The sequence below is a fragment of the Oryzias latipes genome, chromosome 8 (assembly GCF_002234675.1).
Source record: "Oryzias latipes chromosome 8, ASM223467v1".
Taxonomy (NCBI): domain Eukaryota; kingdom Metazoa; phylum Chordata; class Actinopteri; order Beloniformes; family Adrianichthyidae; genus Oryzias; species Oryzias latipes.
The window spans coordinates 18,397,084-18,419,003 of record NC_019866.2 but is presented as its reverse complement, the minus strand read 5'-3'; the positions used below and the strand labels follow the sequence as shown (position 1 = coordinate 18,419,003).

General features: G+C 39.8%; 2 protein-coding genes across 6 annotated transcripts in view; both read left to right on the top strand.

Moving 5' to 3' along the window:
* LOC101163415 (MKL/myocardin-like protein 1) overlaps positions 1-21,920 on the top strand; it is a 52,221-nt gene that overhangs the window by 12,795 nt on the left and 17,506 nt on the right. For all 4 annotated transcript variants that reach the window (XM_023957717.1, XM_023957716.1, XM_023957715.1 and 1 more), the window contains exons 3-5: positions 9,431-9,486; positions 10,034-10,109; positions 10,204-10,344. In XM_023957717.1, coding sequence (XP_023813485.1) covers positions 9,431-9,486; positions 10,034-10,109; positions 10,204-10,344 — 273 coding nt within the window. The remainder of the gene's footprint in view (positions 1-9,430; positions 9,487-10,033; positions 10,110-10,203; positions 10,345-21,920) is intronic.
* Positions 11,878-15,697, top strand: LOC111947781. Of its 2 annotated transcripts, XM_023957719.1 has the most exons (6): positions 11,878-12,251; positions 13,058-13,118; positions 13,196-13,313; positions 13,465-13,613; positions 13,777-13,872; positions 14,998-15,697. In XM_023957719.1, the coding sequence occupies exons 1-6, from the start codon at positions 12,133-12,135 to the stop codon at positions 15,343-15,345; spliced, it is 891 nt and encodes a 296-aa protein (XP_023813487.1). In that variant the 5' UTR covers positions 11,878-12,132; the 3' UTR covers positions 15,346-15,697. The 2 variants fall into 2 exon arrangements, 1 of the variants encoding a protein (XP_023813487.1); XR_002873709.1 differs by lacking the exon at positions 13,196-13,313 and having other exon boundaries at positions 11,947-12,251.

Sequence of the window (21,920 nt, the reverse complement as noted above, 5' to 3'; positions counted from 1 at the left end):
AGCTGGGGTAACTATGGTGCACTGGGGTTCTGTCCTCTTTCCTTTTTTACTTCTACCCTTCCTCTCCTCTATTCTTGATCATAATTTATCATTTAGTTCTCCATGCCTCTGTTTGGTGCAGTGCGATTCATGTATTGTCCCTCTTTTCCTCTCCCCTCCTGGGGAGTGGGAGTGCTTCCAGACTCCAGTTGGCTCATCCGTGCTCCAGTTCCTGACCGTTTACCTCGCCTTTGCTCCTGCTCCTACACCTGGCTGTGGATCCTGCCTCTGGCTCATCTCTGGCTCGTCTCTGCTCTGTACCTGACCGAGTACCTCGTCTCTGCTCCTGCTCCTACACCTGGCTGTGGTTCCTGTCTCCGGCTCGACTCGCGCCTTTGACTGTCCCCACAACCACGGCTGGATGAAGCTCGTCTGCTGGACTTTTATATATGTAGTTGTAGATTTAGATAAGTTAATTCTTCTCTAAGATTTCTGGTAAATCGCCTGTCCGTCCTGGGGGAGGATCCCTCCTTCATGTGGGCACCCCTGAGGTTTCTTCGTTTTTTCCGGAATCCGGTTTTTTTGGGAGTTTTTCCTTACCGCGAAGGGGGGTCTAAGGGCAGGGATGCCAGTATAGCTTAGTCAGTTTGTTAGTTCATTTTAGTATTTTTCTATTGAACTCTTTGTATTCGTGATCCTTTTGATTTCATGTTTTACTTCGAAGCCCATCGAGACGACTGTTGTCGTGATTTTGGGCTATACAAATAAAATTGAATTGAATTGAATTGAATTACACTGGTCGCTTAAACAGGCAAAATGATATGCGCTAAATAGTACCTTAGTATTTTTTCGTTTACCTTTAATGAACATGCTGCATGAGTGTTTTGGTGAATGGTCCTAATTTTAAAAAATTCTATTAGAGTAGAAGCAAACAGATTATTGTAGCACACTAAATTGGTGTTTTCAAGGATTTCAAGGATGAATTTCAATGGAGGAAATCCTGGAATATCTTGAAAAGTTCAAGGATTGGAAGGACCAAAAGTAATAACTGTAAAAAGCTGAAAGAGCTGAACATTTTAATAGTTGAATGGTTAAAATAGCGGAAAAATTGTAGGAGTTAAGCACCAAAAAATGGCAGAAGAAATTTCAGGATTGAATGCTATATTGCTGAATGAAAATGAAACTTAAAGTGTAATAATTGGCACAAAAAAAAACCCAATTTGTTTAATAAAGAAATGTTAAAAGTTGACCATAAGTGAAGTGAAAACAGTACAATGACAAAAGATATTTTTGTGAAAAATGCAAGCGCCGGGTAACGAACCAGCGAGCTTCTGCACCACAGAAAGAGGCAAAGGTTTTTAAAGATTCCTCATGTATTTCAACGGAGGCAAAAATCCTGGAATATCCTGAAAAGATTAAGAATTTGAAGGACCAAAAGTCATAGCTGGAAAAAGCTAAACATTTTATTATTTGAATGGGTAAAATAGCTGAAAAATCGGAAAAGGAGTTAAGCGCCAAAAAAATGGCAGAAGATACTTGATAGCATTTAACAAATAAATAAAAGTTACACAAAGTATGTGATAAATAAAAAAATATGTTAAAAAATAAAACACAAAGAAGAGATGGATAAACAAACAGGCAGCCTAAAAAATAAAGAAAAATTGACCAAAAATGTACAAAGAGAATTAAAAAACAAATACTAAAAGTGATCACATTGCAAAGGGTATTGTCAGAAATGTCATCCTACATAAAATCTTGAAGACTAGTCAAGTGGATCACTGGTGGCAATAGAACAGTTAGCATAGTTTTTTTTTAGAAGTTTGGGAGGATTTGACACCCAACTTCACAGTATACCCAGACTTGCCCCCCTGATATTCAGCAACCGGGGCTGGCCTGGCATACAGCAGATTTTTTGCCTTTTCTTATACTTGTTCTCACATCTTGAAATTTTTAATGCATGCATCATTTAAACAGCTACACATACATGAGGAGAAGTGGATGTTTTATTGTGTTTTTAAAACAAATATAGGACAGTTGACCTTATACAGCTTTTTCATTTCACACATGAGGCCAAAAAAGCCCATCTGAACATAAAAAGGGCATCAATGCCAGAGGAAGTGTTTGCTGCTCGATTTTCTCAAAGTTTAAAGACCAGTGATGCTGTGAGCCACTCATGCACATAATAGGGTCCTTTCTCTTTGACCTCACCCCAGCGCTCTCCGTTTCCTCCTCTTCATTTGCCCCTCGGTCTGTTGTTCCATTTTTTTTCCAGCTGCCTCTCCTCATTTATCGTCCCCTCGTCCGTATTTTTACCATTCTCCGTCTTCTTTAGATCTATTCATGTGTTTTTCACTTTCTAAAGCACTGTGCTCATCCATCCGTCCCCTTCCTTGATCCCACCACTCATTTTCGATTTCACTGACTGACAGACAGGTTCATGTGCCCACGAGGGGGCCGCCCTGGTGGATGGGCAGGGGTTCTTGAGGGGGGGGGGGGGGGTGTCTGATGTCTCCAGGGTGTGTGAGTGCACGCCTACAGCGCAGCAGTGCTCAGTGACGTGAACTGAAGCTTGAGCAGGTACCAGCAGCCTTGCTCAGGGTTGTTAATCGAGTGGCAGCAACCTGTGTGTGTGCGGCGCAGTGAGACGGCGGTAGGACAACAACAGGTTTCTGTTGTGTGAGCTCCAGTCAAAGAACATTGTTAAACAAGTTAAAAACATTGCAAGACTGGGAATCTACAGCACCCGTTTATCATTTCCTGCAGTCATCCAAGCTGTTAAGAATGCCCACACTTTTCTCCACCAGAAACAAAAAGAAACTTCAATCAAACACACAACTTGACTACTTGAACTGTATGGGATAAACAAAAAAGGTTCTTTGATCCTCAGGACCTTTTAGATCATATTTCATAAACCCATTTCTAAAACCCCCATCTGGTTAGTATGATCCAAATGCTTTCTTAAAAAACCATTGTATATAAATTGGTCCATGTTTTCTGCCCTGTTTTGTTCCCCCTGCTCCTCGACAGAGGGGGCTGTCGGGTACAGCCCCAATGGGTCCTTCTCTGTGCCGGGTATAGCCCGCAACGACTCTGTCTCTGTGGTAAGGGTCTGGTGCCTGCGTTGGTTCCATGGTCTTTGTCTGTTGGGGGAGGGGGGGTCCTGGGTGCCAGGCTGCTTTGCTGTCCAGGGGCTCTTGGGTGTGGCCTCCTGCCTTTGCTGGAGCATTCAGTGTGATCAAGGTACACTCTAAGAAGCACACAGTCATTCAACCCACCTGCTTGTTCACTTTGGCACAAATATGGGCACTGGTAATGTTTTTACACCCCTCTTCAAGAATGCGGGATTGTAAATCTGTGTGCATAAGTTAATTGCAGTAGGTGCACCCTGTGAGATATGTTTTCTGTAATTAATGTACAAAAAAACCTCTAAGTAGTTACGTGTATACGATTTGTTAGTGTGTGTTAGAACTAACTCATGCAATTTACTTATGACACTCTGATGTTATAACTGTGTATCTATATCTACAAGAACCTGACCCACAAGGTGTTGAACTCTGAAGAGCCAGACATCTGCATTGCCAGTTACTTTTTGTAAAGGCATTTGGATTCTTATGACAAACCGAAGCCATTTGGTATTTGTATTAATGGCTGCATTGATGGATATTCATGAAAAATAAGATAGATGAACGCATTTGAGACCAGTTAGTAACTGGTGTGCACCAGTTATTTTTGTGAAAAATTTTTAACTTCCATTTTTTTCTTCTTTTATGTCCCTTTAGGGCAGGGATGTCAAAGTCAAATGCACAGAGGGCCAAAAAAACAAATTGGCTATAAGCCGAGGGCCGGACTGGTTCAATGTTTATTAAAACATATTGAAATGGTTGCATGTAGCCTATTGAACCAAGACCTAATACAGTGTATTATTTAACGATTAAATGAATAATCGGGAAAACATTTTTCAGCATGCACACAGACAAGAACAAACTGCCTTCAAAGAAAAATCACGTGTCCTGTACATTAAATGAATGAAGTTATATTTTCTTATGGCTCTGTCAGTAAGTTAAAGAGAAAACATTTTCAATGGGCAAACAGCAAAAAAACAATTTTCCTTCAAAAACAAAATATGTTCCTTATATTAAGAAAAATGCATAAATGAAACTGCATGTATTATAAACTGAAAATGCAATATTATGCTGCTCTATTATCCTACCAATTACTGATTCAAATAGTAAAATGAGAAAATATAGAATAAATCAAATCAGTTGTATTCCTCCTCATGGCTCTTATCTGCAATTTTCCCTGAGTCCATTAAATGAAAAATAAATATACATAAATAAATAAAAAAGATAAAATAAAATGCAAAAATCTATGGCACACAGACTCTGCACTGCTACACTGCTCTGTGATGCTCACTTGTCTGAGGATGAGCCTGATACTTGGTGGTGTCTCATCTTTTGTACAAGTTCATCAATGTTCGGGGTAAGGCTCTGAGCTGAGGAAATCCTCAGGATTGAGTGGAGGTGCTGATCAGTAAGACGGTTCCTGTGTGATGTTTTGTTTAGCTTCTTCAAAGAGAACAGTCGCTCACACAGATGTGCTGCCAAACATAGACAGCGTCTGAGCAGCTGGGATGCGCAGCTCGGCCATTTTGTCGGGGATGAAACGTGCAAACTCAGCAGCACCCACTCTGTCATACTTTTCCTTCAGTGTGTCATTGCACTGAAGCTTAATCAACTCCATTTGTAGGTTTGGTGGTGCGCTTTCCACGTCAACTGCAAAAGGATTGCCGAGCAGTTGAGACCTGCATTTTTGGGCTTCAAAGTCGGCAAATCAGCGTCGGAAGTCGGCAGCAAGTATGTTGAGTTTGTCAGCAAACTGTGCAGTCGGGAACACAGCGGTAGAGAGCTTCTCTTTCATGGTCTGGCAACTGGGAAAGTGGCTCAAGTTTTCTTTCCGCATGTGCGTCTCCCACAGACTCAGCTTGGTTTTAAACACCTGCACTGTACTGTACATATCAGAGATGACACGCCCCCGTCCCTGCAGCTGCAGGTTCATCACATTCAGATGGCTCGTGATGTCGCACAGAAATGCCATTTCACACAGAAAAGTTTCATCTCGGAGCTCTGTTGTGTCTTTTCCTTTGTTTACAATGAACAAACAGATTCCCTCACGTAGCTCGAAACATCTTTGCAGCACCTTTCCCTGGCTTAGCCATCGCACCTCTGTGTGATAGGGCAATTCACCATACTCTGTGTCTAACTCGCCCAGAAATGCCTTGAACTGGCGGTGATTTAAACCTCTTGCTCTGATTAAGTTAACTGCCCGCGTTATGGTGCTCATTACATGTTCCATTTTCAAGGCTTTGCCACACAACGACTCCTGGTGTATTATGCAGTGATAAGCTGTCAGCTCACCTGTGACGTTTTCCTCCCGCATCCTCTCACGCATCCTTGCGACCAATCCACTCCTGTGCCCACACATCGCGGGTGCTCCGTCTGTTGTCAATCCCACGAGTTTTTCCCAAGGCAGGCCCATCTCACATCTCACACATCTGGATACCTCTTCATACAGATCTTGTCCTGTAGTTGTGCCATGCAAAGGACGCAATGCCAAAAGCTCTTCTGTTATGCTCAGGCTGGAGTCCACTCCTCGAATGAAAATTGACAGCTGGGCAATGTCAGATGTGTCGGTGCTCTCATCCACAGCAAGGGAATATGCGATGAAATCTTTTCCCTTTCCCACAAGCTGTTCTTTTAGATTGGTGGAAAGCTGGTCTATACGTTCAGCAACAGTGTTTCTGCTCAGGCTCACGTTTGAAAATAGTTGCCTTTTGTCTGGGCACACTGCGTCACAAACTTTAAGCATACAGTTTTTGATAAACTCTCCCTCTGTAAATGGTCGGGCGGATTTTTCGACCTCTTCCGCCACAATAAAACTTGCCTTGACGGCAGCTCCGCTTTGTGATTTTGCAATTGTGAACAGTGCCTGCTGGGACTTAAGACCTCGTTTTAATTCTTCCACCTTCTGTAGCCTTTGTTCCGTGTCCATATTCTTGTCTTTGTCTGTGTGTTTCTTAGACGTTTCATGGTGCCTTCTTAGATTGTATTCTTTCATTACAGACAAACGTTCTCCACACAGAAGACACACAGGTTTCCCATGTACCTCAGTGAACATGTACTCTGCCTCCCACCTAGCTTGAAACCCCCTGTTCTCAGCATCCACCTTCCGTTTAGCCATTTTTCGGGGAGGAGGTAGCTAGCAGAAAGTTGACATCTGCTCTGGCTGCTAATGAATGATGAAGCCGAGGTCTGCTTGCTGCGCTGCAGTGAGTTCGCGGGTTACCGTTGCATTGTGGGAAATGTAGTATTGGTGCGTGCAAAACACCAGCGGGCGGCTACAGACTGCGGGCCGGTTCTAATAGTAATCAAATATCATCCCGGGGGCCATAGATAATTCATTCGCGGGCCGGATTCTGCCCGCGGGCCTTGACTTTGACATATGTGCTTTAGGGGCTCTGTAGCTTCATGTACAAAAGGGAGTTTATTTTTAGAAAATTGTTAAAGAATTCCTCCACCCACATAATGACATCTGCAGTCAGTCGAGAACTTCCTGTCTGGAATGGAGACAGCAAAGGTGGAGCATTACTCTGCAGCCTGAGGTGTCTGACAGAATGTGTGCTGAGTGATCAAAATTTATGTTATACTTGGCCTTGGAGGGGAAAGTCTAGACATCCTTGCCAACCCTTACTGCCCTAATGACCTAAACCCCGAGGAGCACCATATAAAGTATGGATTTATAAGTTTTGTTAGTAGTTACTTTCTGCAGAAAGTTTCTTGCCCATGTTTAATGATTCCTCATATCTCCTTATTTTTGTAGTTTTTCATCCTAATGCTGAAATCCCCATAGAAAATGACTTCTTTCCAGCTCCATTGAAATGAAATTAATTTAGTTGCCATTTCTTTGTAAAATGGATGCCGCCATGTCTGAGTCGGTCTAAGTCATTTGTTACGCCCCCTTGTGTGTCTAGGGGTGCTAGGGGGGGCATAACATAAAAAAGTAAAGGTTTGGCTACCAAGTTGACTGCAACACACAACACCAAACGAATGTCTCCATAAAATAACCAAATTTATTTACAAATAAACAACCAACAAGAACTAAAAGTGAAGCTAAAAGGCTTCAGGGTGAACCCAGGCCAAAATAACAAACAAAACCCCAACTAACTGAAAACATGTAATCTTACCTGTACAAAGGAAAAGGAAAAATAAAGACAAAAACTAACCTCCTTAACCTAACAAAAACAGGAGAAAACATGTACTAAAGAAAATGGTGGTTCACCCCTACAGCTTCACTTAAACAAAATCATAAACCAAAAGACTAATCAGAGTGGGCACAGACAAAACTACGAAGGACTACGAATACAAAATACAAAAGTGCAACACACAACTAAACAGGTGGTGAAATACAAAACAAAATGGAGAAGAGGGCCAAGCTGCAGTGGAGACTGTTGCAGCAAGGCTCCCTTCCCCCAGTGTGGAAGTCCATGGGGTGATTTAAGGCTGCCTCCTCCAGCTTTGGTCCAAATTGAGGCCACACCTTCATGCACCACACCTGTAAATAATCACAGACATACAAACAAAGATCCACAAAACACTGAAGTCCCACTCTAATAAAGAAATAATACACAAAACACAGAACAAACAGAACAAACCAAAACCAAATACGGCCACAGCCGTAACACATTATTTCTATAGAAACCAGTCTCATAAATCCGGAGTGAGCTTGATGGAAGGCTGCACTTGAAAGTGGACAACATGAAATTCCTGCTTCTTCCATTAGTTGTTCTGTTTCTTGGAGTCTCTGTTACATCCTTTAGTTTTTCTCAACTCTTGTTTCCCTTAGGAATCCTTGGATTCCAAATTTTCTGTTTCTGCATATCAAGCTAACAGTCCTTCTTGCTTCCTGTTCATGTTAACTCCATTTCACTCAGACTTTACAATAGCACATGAGCTCTTGAAACCCTTTTGCCCTTAAAACTAGATTGTACAATTTTTACAACAGTAAAAGGGTAACTCAACATTTATCTCACTCTGAACATCTCTTAAACTATTGTAAAAGGGTTTCCTAGTTGTCATTAAATTGTGATTATGCTGTTTTTAAGCAATAAAAAATAAAAACTGTGGCTAACACATATAACTTGAAGAGCGTGATTGTCTTGGACATTTCATCGTTTTCTAAAACTTTTTAGGTTTTGACAGTCCAGTGTTGGTTTTTAGAAAAGTTTTGAAGAAAAAAAATCATCTCGTTTCCTGGGGTTAGGGCATAGTGGCAGTAATAGAATTCGAAATTCACATCTAAGTTATGGGCTGGACTGTTGACGTGGAGTAAGCCTATCCCCATTTCCCATCATCCGTTTCCTTACACACTCTCCCACTAGCTTACAGACCCTCACACCCCCACATTAACATTACTGGTGCAACAAAAATGGCGAGCAATATCTAAGCAATCCAGCTGTAAAGTTTTGAGCCAAAAGCCATCTCAGGCGAGGAAAACAAAGACGTACATGGATCTAGTCTTCTACAAGTGGATGCATCTGAATGGAGCAGAGCAGGAAACCTGTGCATTGCCAATTGTAAAATTTATGTAACAACTACAAGGTTTTTCCTACTGCATTATTTTCAACAGCCAAATCCTCAAGTCTGGAACATTTCTGACTTTGTTCCAGCAAATGTCAGTTTAAAAAAAAATCTGGATATGGTTACTTCATGGAGACAATGAACATGGACTGGATAGAAAAATTGATTGACTTCATGAACAATCGATCCAGATTGCTTTATGTTAGAGGCCATAGACATTGTGTATGGGACTTATTTATATATGTACTGGTAGGTTTAGGAATATATATATATATATATATATATATATATATATATATATATATATATATATATATATATATTCCTTATTGATGTGAGTAACAAGCTCTTACATGTGTGCATTTATCTCACTTCAGAGTTTATAAGGATCTAGCAGCATGAACACATTCATAATTAAGAGACTCACAGAAAGTCATGCAGAGCAGTTTGCAGGAATTCATCTCCTTCCGGTTTGCCTGCTGGCCTGAAATCTTCAAAATTCATCCTGATCCTTCTTTGCATGCACTCTGATTTTTTGCCCTTTTTCAGCAGCTTCTGCTGGAACAAGACTATTACAAATGATGCGTCACTATGGCGAACAACCACACAAGTCTTTACACTTAGAGCAAGTGTTTAGTGTTCTTTAACTGTAATCAGGAAAAGCCTGAGCTATAAGAGCGACAATCATCCCCATCACTAAACCTAATCAAACTAAAAACGAGGAAGCGCTATTTAAAGCTGTTTTGCTGAGTCGTGTGAGCACACTCACTGCACTGTTAATACCTCCTCCCCATTTGCTTTGCTTTCTGTTCTTCCAGCGCTTAAAAGTTCAGCTGCCTTCCACAAGCAGACGGGGAGCTTGGAGCGCGCATGGGTGAGTGCGTCACAGTTGAAGCGGTCACCGGAGTCAAAGCTAGTTCAAGCACATTTTTTATTTATTTATTTAGTTTACGCTGCCTTTTGAGAAGCTTGGTGGCATATGACATCATCAAAGCAGCTCTTACATAATCCTGTAGTAAAAAAAGAGAAAATAGGATTTAGGATGAAAAATGAAGCTGGCCTTTGGGGTGTGAGGAGCAGAGGCAGCAGATGCTGAAGCGGTGGCTGGCCCCGAGGCTACAGGTGCTTCATCTGTATTTATGAGACGCTACGTGGAAGGACTGCAGAGTAATCCAGCTGGATAATTAAGAGCTGCACTTTGGATGGAAATATATGTGAGCATATTAGAAATATGCAAATTAATAGATGAATGGCGAAGAGCTATAAGCAGTTTTATGCTAGCAGAAAGGTTAGATGAGTTGAGAAGCTGAAGTAAAAGTTAGCTAAACTTTTTAGTAGAAGGGGTTTGAAACATTTGCACCAATCAGCTCATTGAAATGTTTGGATATCCTCATAAATTCAGCAGTTTCTGTTTTCTCCAGAGCGAAGAAGATCTCAAACGGAAAATTAAGAGCAAGCCTGAACAATCAGGTCTCAATCGGAGGCAAATCTTGGAGGGTAGGTGCCACACAGGACCCCCTGCCTTTTTGAAGACCACAAACTTGGTTGTTCCTCTTTTAACCCTGAAAAACGTCTTCTCTGGGTCTAATAGGGATGTCAGCTGAGACATTGTTTCTGAAGCGAGCTCGTCTCACCAAAGATCTAAATGAGAAGGTGGCTCACCGGCCGAGGCCAATCGATCTGATCCACAAAAACAGACCTGTTCAGCCCAACATCAAACAGGCCTCCACAGGTAAGCCAATAGAGGTTTTAGGAGGTTATATAGGCTAAATTGAGTTTATTCACGAAGCAGTGCTTCACAACCAAGGGCATCTCAAATCTCGAAATAGGGAGTAAAAAAATAAAAGTGACGTGGAGGGAATAAGGATTGAGCCTTTGCTTATTTTGTAGGTTTGTCCATTTAAAAACAAACAGTCTGTCATCCTAATGGTAGGTACATTTGAACAGTGAGAGATAGAAAAATCAAGAAATGAACTTTAAAGAATTTGTATAAATTTATTTAGATTTCATTGAGGGAAATAAGTATTTGAACCCCCCTGCTGGAAGAGCTTGGAACTAGGGATGGGTGTCGTTAAGATTTTATCGACACTACTCTTACTGATACTGCTTGTCGATCCGGCATCTTGCCGGTATTCTTATCGATACTTTTCTGTGAAAACAAGGAAAAAAACAGGATATCAAATGGCCTCCATTTCAAAGAACCATAACAGTGGAAATAAAAATGCACAACATTGGACCAAAATTCGAATTAATTTAAATTAATTTTACAATGCATATTATCTGACATACAATGTAAAATTTATTCAAATTAATTCAAATTTTGGTCCACTTTTCTTTATAAATGACATATAAGTCATTTAGATTTGGTGGCTGCCGCTTGGGAACTCTGAGGTTCAACTCTCTCCATAGGTTTTCTATAGGATTGAGGTCTGGAGACTGGCTGGGCCACTCCATGACCTTGATCTTCTTCTTCAGCTATTTTTCTTGGTTGCCTTGCTGCTGATTGCCTTGGCTGTATGTTTTGGGTCATTATCTTGTTGGAAGATCCATCCACAACCCCTTTTAAAAGAGGAGGTTCTCACCCAGAGTTTTACAGCACATAGCTCTGCCTATCCTCCCATACATATGGTAAATTAGCCCTGCGCAGAGAAACACCCCCAAAGCATAATTTTTTCAGCTCGATGTTTGACAGTGGGGATGGTTGTCTTGGGGTCACAGGCAGCACTTCTCTTCCTCCAAAAACAACAATTACTGCTGCGACAGGCACCAGAGACCTTGCGACCACAGCTATGAAGAGCAGCAGGGACAACAAAGGTGGAAAACATGGTCTACTTGGATCCAGAGTCTCAACCTCCCTAGGTACCTGTTTGAAGCTCTCCTGGATGTGGGAGTCAAAGACTTTCCCGACGAAGGGCTCAGCCAGAAGTTCCCAGCAGACCCTCACAGTACATTTAGGTCTGCCAAGTCTTTCTGGCCCCCTTCCCTGCCAGAAAATCACCACCAGGTAGTGATTGGTACAAGGCTCTGCCCTTCTCTTTACACGAGTGTCCAAGACGTACGGCAGAAGGTCGCCTGAAACAACTACAATAATCGACCTCCTGCCGAGGATGTCCTGATGCCACGTGTATTGATATTGATGACACCTTTGTGTTTGAACATGGTGTTCATTATGGATAAACTTTGACGAGCACAGAAGTCCAACAACTGAACACTACTTGGGTTCAGATCAGGGAGGCTATTCTTACACTGTAAATTGTAATAGCTTTCCTGACTCACATATACTTAGTTAACTTTACTCAGTAATATAAAATACATACTTCTTACTAGGTTTTGTTGAGTTACAGTCAAATGCAGGTTGAAAATAACAATTTACTTAATTGTTTGAGTGACACTTACTTGAAACAAGCAAGTAGCAACAAAGGATGCAATGACGTTATTACACCAGTGAGAGGCAGCAGTGCAATAAAGCGTACCTAATGTGCAGAAAAAAACGAAGAAAAAGAAGCGGCACTGCAAGAGCATGCGTAATTTGTACGTATCTTGGCGCCAATTCTCCAGATGTGGAAAGACGTTGAGAGGCCACCTACGTTTTTATCCGGAGCTTCGTTACTTTTTTGAAAGAAAAAGAATAATAATAAGGTAAGTAATCAAGCATGCAACATTTGAGTGAATGGTTTTTTTAACTGTCTGTTGCTAATTGTTGCTGAGCTCCTTAATGTGTAACAGTTAGCATATAATTTTGATTTATTCAGATCTTGAAGAAGATGATTTGGCCTGTTTTTTTTTTTTTTTACATATAAAACTATCAGGTACCACAACGGTTCCTGGATTGACTAAAATTTTGTTTTAATCGTTCCAAATACAATTATGGTTTTCTATTTTACCATTTTCCCTGATGCATTCCCATCTGTTGGCTTTGGTTTATAAATGATTAACGTTACAAAGCTGTTGAAATGGCGATATTTACTGTTATATGTAACAGTTTATGCAGAGATGACGTTTGTGGTTATTTTTGATATGTTTTGTGATTTCACATTAACATTATACTATTATTTTTAAATTCAGTAAATTAAGAATATAATACAAGCACTGTAAAATGTTTCTTTACTCAAACTCAACTGTTTTATATCACTGCTGATATACTGAGCCATAAATACGAAACACATACATAGTAATGTTAAAAGTGACGTTAAACTAAGAAATCTTAATATCACATGAAAATTTTCTTTTCCAACATTTTTTTTGTACTGGCACAGCATTACTGAAAGTTATCAGAGGAAACGCTGTTTTAAAATGGTCTGTACTGAAGTCACACATGCATATTTATAGAACAGCGTATTTAAAGGTATATTTTCTGTAATGCTTGTAGAATATGCACATATCAAGGAATGTGTCTTTAATTTTGCAAAGCAGAACCTGTTAATTAAATTTTGTTATTTTTTTAGAGGAAGTCCTTCTGGCAGCTGCCTCCTGATTGGTCTTCCACAAACAGGTCTTGATACACTGGTGAGGACTTTATATTTTGTTAATATTTTGTTGACTAAACCAACTTAAAATATATGTCCACTTCAAATAATCTCTAGCAGATGCAGTGGAACTGTAAGCACTGTGTTTTTTCTGAAAACAAAAGAGGACTTTTGTTAAAACATTATCGTTTAAAACATGGAGGCTTCACTCGGCAACGGCCAATACCAGAGACAAGTAAGTACTTATTCATATTCCTCTTTCGACCATGAGAAACTGAATTCTGTTTAGGTTTGTCTTTAGAATTGGACCAAACATTAACAAATGTCCACACTGTCCCAACACTCAGTTTTTTTCTTTTTTTTGTTGCATGTGTATGTGTTTGCAGAGTTTAACAGGTTATTCACCACAGATCTGCAGAGTAACGTTTATGGTGCTGTGGATCGCTACACGCCACGCTTTGTCACAATCTTCAAGTCCAAGAAAGGGACCGTTGGAGAGACATTGGATGAGCTTATGCAGCAAATGAATACAGGGGTGAGTTTACTGCAGCCTTAATTTTGTTTATTATTCTGTGACATAATTAATATAATTAATGACAGAATTTAAATCTTTGGGTGAAGTAAGCTAATTTATTTTTACTGTAGCTTTAAAGTTTCATGATCTTGAACTTGATCTCTTTTTTTTTATCTACTTCTAGAAAGAAGCAGACGTGACAGCAATGCGCACTCTTGTGCTCCGGGGCTTACCTATCCTGCTTGGTGTTGATGCCATTAACTTCTACAACACCTGCAATGTAAGTTCTCATTGTAAAATTTTTTTAAAAGGGTTACTTCTTCCAAAAAATAAGAATTGTCATCAATTGCACTTCTGTGCTCCGAAAGTTGTTTGACCAAAAACTCTACTAGTTACCAAAAAACTTTTTCATAATTTTTTTAAAGTATTAAAATAATACAACATTTGTTTAAAAATTGAAAAAACTACCTTTTTCCTAACTTTTGACCGGTAGTGTTTGCTGCCCTTTTATTGAGACATCACTTAAGATTAATCTTGATTACATCCTATGAGTGCAGTAAAAAGACGAAGGCTCCAAAATGTGGCAATTCAGTGTAAGCTAGAATGGTGATCAGAGAAAATAAATCAGGAAAAGTTTACCTTTATTTTCATTGCATTTATACAATACAAAAGTAAGTTCATTAACTGCATTAACTAATGTTAACAAGATTTTAATAAAGTATTTGTAAATGTTGAAATTATCATTTAACATACAAGATAAAGTGCAGCTTTATAAGTGCAATTCATTTTTAGTTCATGTTAACTAATGCAGTTAATGAATGTTAACTAATGAACCTGTAAGTGTTACTAAATGTGTATTGTATTTGTAAGGATATTAAACAATCAACGTCAATTAAGAAAAAATAATAAAATATTGAAAAGTCCATGAAACAATTGATCTTTTGTCTGGTAACAATTGTGACCAGTAGTAGAACACAGTGGGTCTTGGTCTATGGTGTTAAAGCATTTACAAATTGACAAACCTCCAGCAATTAGTTTAAAGACTGTTAAATAGAAGGACAAAATAGCATTCATGCAGCATTGCAGCACAAATGATCAAATAAAATGATGACAAAAGGACAAATTATAGGAAATTGCAAAGTAATTATCATCAACTTTATAATAAACTTAAATAAATAACAATATAGACAGACAGCGATGGATGGATGGATAGATAGATAGATAGATAGATAGATAGATAGATAGATAGATAGATAGATAGATAGATAGATAGATAGATAGATAGATAGATAGATAGATAGATAGATAGATAGATAGATAGATAGATAGATAGATAGATATGATGTAAAACTGTGGATTTTCACGTTTCCCTGTTGTAATATTTGTATTGTTTGGTCTTATTCAGGCATGTGATGTTGATGGCTGGCCACAAGTGTCCGTTGGGGTGCTGGCTGTTATTGATGAAGAAGATCCTCTCATTCCGAATAAACTGTACCTTGACCGAGTGTCTACTGCAGTCATTGTGGAGGGAGGTATAGTACTGGATAATCTGCATAATATGCCTCAGGCAATTTGCATCTTGTTTGGTCTGTCTTATGCTTTAAATTTGAAGTATCCAAAAGGCATGATCAACACTTTCAGACACCAGTTTGTTCTGTTTGGGACAGAACAAACTGCCACCAAAACTACAATCTCTGAAAAATCTCCTGTTGAGCTGAGATGTAATCACATGTGCAAGAGTGATGATATTTGACATTTGATTAAAAAAAAAATGTTCTGACTGGGGAATAAGAGTAGTTGATAGAGAAAAAAAAGAAAACTAAGGCACTTGTTTAAAATTGTCAGCCCATTGGTTCTTGAGCAAGTTAAGAGGCTGCCAGTGTAATCGACATTTGTCAGAGACATTGCTTTTGGCACTCGTCAACTCGTTGGTTCCATCAAGTTTGGTCTCTGAAATGTTGTTGATTTAAAGTTGTTAATTCAAGGTATGGCCCATTTACTTATATAGAAAACCTGACTATTTGCATTCTTTTTACCCCAGTGCAAACTTGTGTGTACCATCCTTGTGTCAGTTGTTATGAAAAATAAATATATTTACCTTTGAATTGTATCATTGCCTTTAATTTATTTGTCCAGTTGCAAAATTTACATTCGAAAAATTGTGAACCTATTCTCTGTGATTTATAGTAGATTGTTAACACTTAAGTTATTTGAGTAATGCTTGCTTGTTTTTTTTAAGGCAATCGGTTTGCATGGTTTTAACAAGTAAACTGGATTGCCTTTGAAGTAAAGTAAACTCGGTAATTCCAAGTTGTCTGCAGAATACATCACCTTGGCACAACTTATATAAATAAGTTAGGAATACTCACAAAGTGAAGTTTACTTGAAATTATTTAGTTGTTTAAAATAGTAATTCTGAGTAGTCTATACTAAGACAAGTACATCTAAAGTAAATGATTAAGTATACCATACAAATTTGTTTTAAGTTACTGGAACTCTCTTGTAAGTGTACTATACTAGACAGGCAATTGTTAGTTCTACATACTTTTCCTATTTCACCTTACTTGTTTTTTTCAAGGCAATCGGTTTGCATGCTTTTTTTAAGTAAGGTTTACTTATTGGATTTTACAGTGTACCAATCACACCCCCCCAGGTGCCACCGTCTTTGCCCACATGGGCTTTGAAGTACCCCAGGAGGATAATGAAGTCCCTCGTTGGTGCACTTTCCAGTACCTCTTTGAGAGAGACCCTCTTGTCCACCAGGGTTAACTCCAACCATTGGCAGCTGAGCTGTGGGCTCATGAGTAAACCCACATCCACCTATCAAGGAACTGAGTGTGCGTGGATGTTTGCCCAACTATATCTAGTCAGTACCTCTCAACCTCCTGCACAAGCTCAGCCTCCTTCTCTCCCAGAGAAGTGAGGTTCCATGTCCCAAAGGCCAAGTTCCATGACCGGGGTTTGGGCCGCCGTGGCATCCGCCTTTGACTGCCACCCAGACCACATTGCATCGGCCCCTTCTGGGCTCTCCTACAGGTTGTGGGCCAATAGGAGAGTGATCCCACGTCATTTCCTCGGGCTGGACCTGACCCATGGGAAGAGTCCTGGTCCCCAGGGGCCAATCCCAGGTCTGGCTCCAGAGTGGGGCCCCAGTGATGCTAATCCGGGCGACTTTGTGGAATCTTTAGATGTCATTCTCATAAAAGGGGGTTCTGAACTGCTCTTTGTCTGGATTGTCGCCTATGACCGGTCTGCTATGGGAGACCCTAGGGGCAAAAGCCCAAGAAATCTTTTATCCTGGGATCACTCCAGCTCTCCCCCCCCCCCCCCCCCCACACACACACACACAAACACACTAAGGTGGTGGGTCACAGTGGGGTATCTACTGGTTAAAATAATCTATAAATGGCATATCTCACGGTACATGGACTTGGCTTCTTTCACAAAACAAACTACTTCTCTGCACTCATCTCTACAAACAAAGGCAACTCTAAAGGCCCGTACACACCGGGACGAATTTCTTAACGCCTCGTGACTATACAAAGGGCACCAATGAGAGTGTGCACAACGACGCGAAAAAACGTCACGCGTCAAAGCGTCAAAAAAAGAAAAACGTCTCGGGTACGTTTTTTTTTTTTTTGACGCGTCACGTCGAAATCTATTCGACCAATGAGATCGGCGCTTTTGCACACGTGTCTGGAGCCTCTGAAGTTACAGTAAAACACAACTTGGGGGCGCTCAAACACAAAACTGCCTTGCTGAGCACACATACCAGCGAAGAAGATAGACGCCGAGTTGCATCTACACAGCCGCGAAGAAATAATGACGGACATTCTAAAATATCCCCGAACCAAGCACCAGTTGGAGCAACTGGTACTTGAAATATTCATGTTTTTTTTGTTTGATTCTGACAAGCGCGTAAATACTTGCTCTCTTCTTCTGAGTGAAAAGCGAATTTAAGAAGCGTAAAGTTGCGCAGCGCCACCTTGTGTACAGGAGTATTTCTGTTTTACATTAAGCGCCATCTAATGTCAGGGAATGAAATTGCATGTTCGCTCGGCTCATCGTCAGCGAAAATCGCCTGGGTGTGAACACAAAAGACGTGGCGAAAAACGCTGGCGAATATTCGTCCCGGTGTGTACGGGCCTTAAAACTCTCTTTTCTCTAATGAATAACATTTTCCACTCCCCTGACAGTCTCCCCCCCACATTTCTTTACCAATGATACTTGTAACTCACTCCTGTTATTTTTTAAATCAGAAAACTCTCAACTCCTCTCCCCTCCCTCCTGACTCTCTTTCAATCATATGTTCTGCTCTTTTCAGCTCCCTGATCCCAGTGAAATCTCCTCCCTTATCCTAAAATCCAAACCTTCAACCTGTTATCTAGACCCCCTCCCAACATCCCTAGTTGTTGCCTGTTTCCCCTCTCTTCTTCCGCTCATCCCTGCCATCATTAATTCCTCATTATGTGGTATTGTCCCATCACTATTCAAAACTGCAGCTGTTAAACCAATCCTGAAACTTGGTTCAGATCCCAAATGTCTTCAGTAATCTCCTTCCAAATGCAACTACGTTTATACAAGTTCTTTAAAGTGGATTTGAGTTTCTATGAGCCAGTTTATTTTTAGATGAGCAAACCTACAAAATCAGAAAGAGATCAAATACTTATTTCCTCTTCTGTGCGTGTGTGTGAGTGCAGTGGTGGGTGGCTGGTACAGCTACAATTATCGTCATTCTAAGGAATGTGTCCCATACAAAAGGTAACAGTCTAAGCTGAAGTGACTCCCCTTAATGTGGGTGTTAGCGCCTCCCCACAAAACTCTCACTTTACTTTGTTCCACCCAATCAGACATATTTGTTGAAGTGGACAGAGCAAACTCCCTGATACAGCCCCGACAGCCAAACCTGTCTAAAAGTGTGGGTGTGTTGTGATTTATTTTTCACCTCTAAACTCATCCTGCACCTTCCTACTGCTGGAACACACACAATGTACTGCAGTCACACTCACTGAAAAGTCACAAAGGGGCCATAACACATGAAAACTGGACACCAGGAAGTTGGGAACACAGTTTGAGGAAAAAGAAAGAGAACCTGTGCTCTGTAAAGCAAAAATAAATAATTACTGTGCTGGTTTAATCAAAGACAAAACAGAAGGATCGGAACCTTGGCCAAACATAAAATAAGTCAGGGAGGCAACTCAGCCAAATTGACTGTCAGAGTTAGCAGCTCCCTGCTAAGGTTGCCTAAGAAGGTCTAACTGTTCAAAATAAACAAACAAGGCCCGCAAATAAAGACTACCAAGGTCCAACCCCAAACTAAAATAGCAAAACGCAACAGTACAAGACTGCTGAGGACCAAGAGGAGAAAAAAAAACAACCAGCACAGCTTCAACTTCAACTCAAACCCAACTGCTGTGATCGATCGATCGACCGACCGACCTGGTTGAGGCCTCCTCTGACTCAAATACCTGACAGGTGCTGATCAACATCATTGGCCACACCTGCCAGGTGAGCAGAATGACAGGAGATGCAGCACAGACATAACACTCCCATCAGTATGCCCCTCCCACTCAAAGCTACCTTTTTGATGACAAAAATCCTAACGGTCATAGGTGAAAGTCATTTTACTAACGACTTAAAAAAATAATATATATATATATATATATATATGTGTATTTTTTAAATTTACATTTCTTGATACAACACATTTTTTTGTTTTTGCAATTTGACACTAAGGCAAAGTGTGCTTCCAATAATTGGATTTTATCCTATTGGGTTGAACATCTTGTTTTTTCAAGCATGCATACAAAAACAAACAATCACAAATAAACATGCAAAGATGCATTTTTCTGTATATGTACGGCATATCTATCTCACGAGGTTCTTTGAAAAACAATTCATAGACATGTCCTTCAAAGTCAAGAAACTTTGAAGACTTTTCAATGAGTATGACTGCAGTACATTATGTGTATTCCAGCAGTAGGAAGGTGCAGGATGAGTTTAGAGGTGTAATATAAATCACAACACACCCACACTTTTAGGCTCCTGACAGAATGTCCCTGCAGGCCCTCCATTCTCCAGCCATCATCCAGCTATGGATGCTGCCCGCTCAGATGCCTCAGCTGTGCCTCTTAAGCACACACATGCACACATTTTTCCTGCAAAACAAAGCACATATACCCAGTGCGAATGCACTCACACTGTCCCCACCTCTTTGCTTCAAACGGCAGCCTCTGAGGGCTTATGAAGTGGAATACAGTGAATCTTTAATATCCTCTCATCTTTACTTGGACAGGAAGTGAATACATCAGATCCATTTTGTCTGTCCACTTTAAAGAGTCACATTGTGAAGAAAATAAGGCCTCTTTGAATGGAAACCTTCTAAATGAGTCTTTTGGTTTGAAGAATTCGAGCTTCTTTCCAACTTAAAAAACATGAATTTGATTGGGACTAACAAATGAATCTAAATAAAGAACTTGACATGTATTTTCTGTGCTCAGTCTTGAAATGAAAGGTTTGGTGATGCTCCGAGTAGGAGATTCAATAACACCAAAAAGCTCCTGGATTATCCATCTCTGTCACTGCAGCACAATAAACATAATTGTATTACTGACACTTTGAGCTGAAGCTTTAGGATTTACAAAGTTGACATGCAGACATGGCCCACAGAAAACACGGTTGGGGTTAACTCAATGCATAATTGGACCAGAGGATATTAAATGAGCCTCATGTTGTGTTTTCATCATTGCCTGCTGATGTTGAGTTAATAGCCAACGGTGTGCTTTCAATAGCCTAACAGAAAATTCTGTAAGGCTGTCTTTTGAAGAAAAAAAAGAAGCAAAACATGTCATCATAGGAAGGATTGTGTTTTCTGAAATATGGCAAACTTTCTTGTTTTAATACCCCAGATGCATAAAGACAGTATATGCAGGTAGGGTTATGAGGGCTAAAATATCAGTTTTTCAGAATATTTCCTCAGTTTAAAGTTTAAACCCTTGAGCATCCTCTTTATTTGTAGACTTGGAGTTGGTTGCATAGATTTTTGGATTTTTTAAAATCAACTTTAGAAAGCTACCATCTATCAAATGCAGACACATATTGAGACACAAGTCCAGGGAATGAAGTTACTGCAGCTCTTCAGGGAGACTTGTAGAAGCTTGACAGACCTTGAGTTATAACTGCATAAAAGGCAGTAGTGTTCTAGTTTTCTCACATCAACAGAAAACTTTGGCTCCAATTGACAGGGAACACTTCGATTTCCTAATAGAGGATGGTTAGAAACCTTAAGTGGAACCAATACACTTTGCTGTTTTAGCACTAGGGGGTTTGAATCAAGCTCTCAATTTGCTTCAACATAAAGTAACAATTTCACACATGAAATACACTGAAAGGGGAATTTTTGACTTCAACAATCACACTCTGAATGGTAAAAAGCCCTGAAGCAAATTGATTGGAGTTTACCCAAAAATGGGCAACAGACAAAAGAAATTGAGAGTTTTGTTGAATTTATAGATTTACCCACCTTCCAATCAGAAATAACAGAATCTGAAAAATGCACAGATTTATAGCTACAGTAAAGTAATACATTTCCAAAAAGTCTTTGAAACTAGTCTGGAAACGAACCTATTTAGTGTAAAGAGTCACTGATATTAGCTCCTTGTAGTAACCATTTAACCAGCCACCTGTGGTTATTTGAGGAACTTTAGTTTTAATAATTTCAGCTTTATTTTCAAATGCAGTAATGGAGGGTTCAAAGACATCCCCAGCATAAATAAATGTATTCATGCTATGGCTTCACACCTGTTCTTTCCATTTGGATGAGTACATTTAATATCCAAGATAATAGTTTTTAAAACATAGCTTCATTTTATACATATGATTGATGTAGCCTTAAAACAGGATACTACTTGATTTGTGACTGTTGAGTATTGAGCTCTTATGTGGTCTCAATGGAGATTTTCCACTGACTGATAGATCTATTCATCCACAGCTTTGTCCATGTTTGAAAAAACAGCTTCTTTAAAAATTAAATCAAATGTATCCAAAACCAACGAATAGGTAACATCACAAAATATATGTCCATCTGTATTGTATGTACTCCTTGAATATCGTTTAAAAAATGCCTTTAAATGACAGGCAATAGGATGGCAGTGTTCACATTTAAGGGTAGTTACTATAACATGAAGGTCAGTAAAGGACAAAGCTGTAAATGTCGTTGTTGGTGAAAAGCAATATTTTTGTTCCATTAAGGATTATATGGGGGGATCATACAGAAAACAGTTGTAGTAGTCAAGCTGAGAGATTTTTCTTTCTCCCACACCTCCTCAT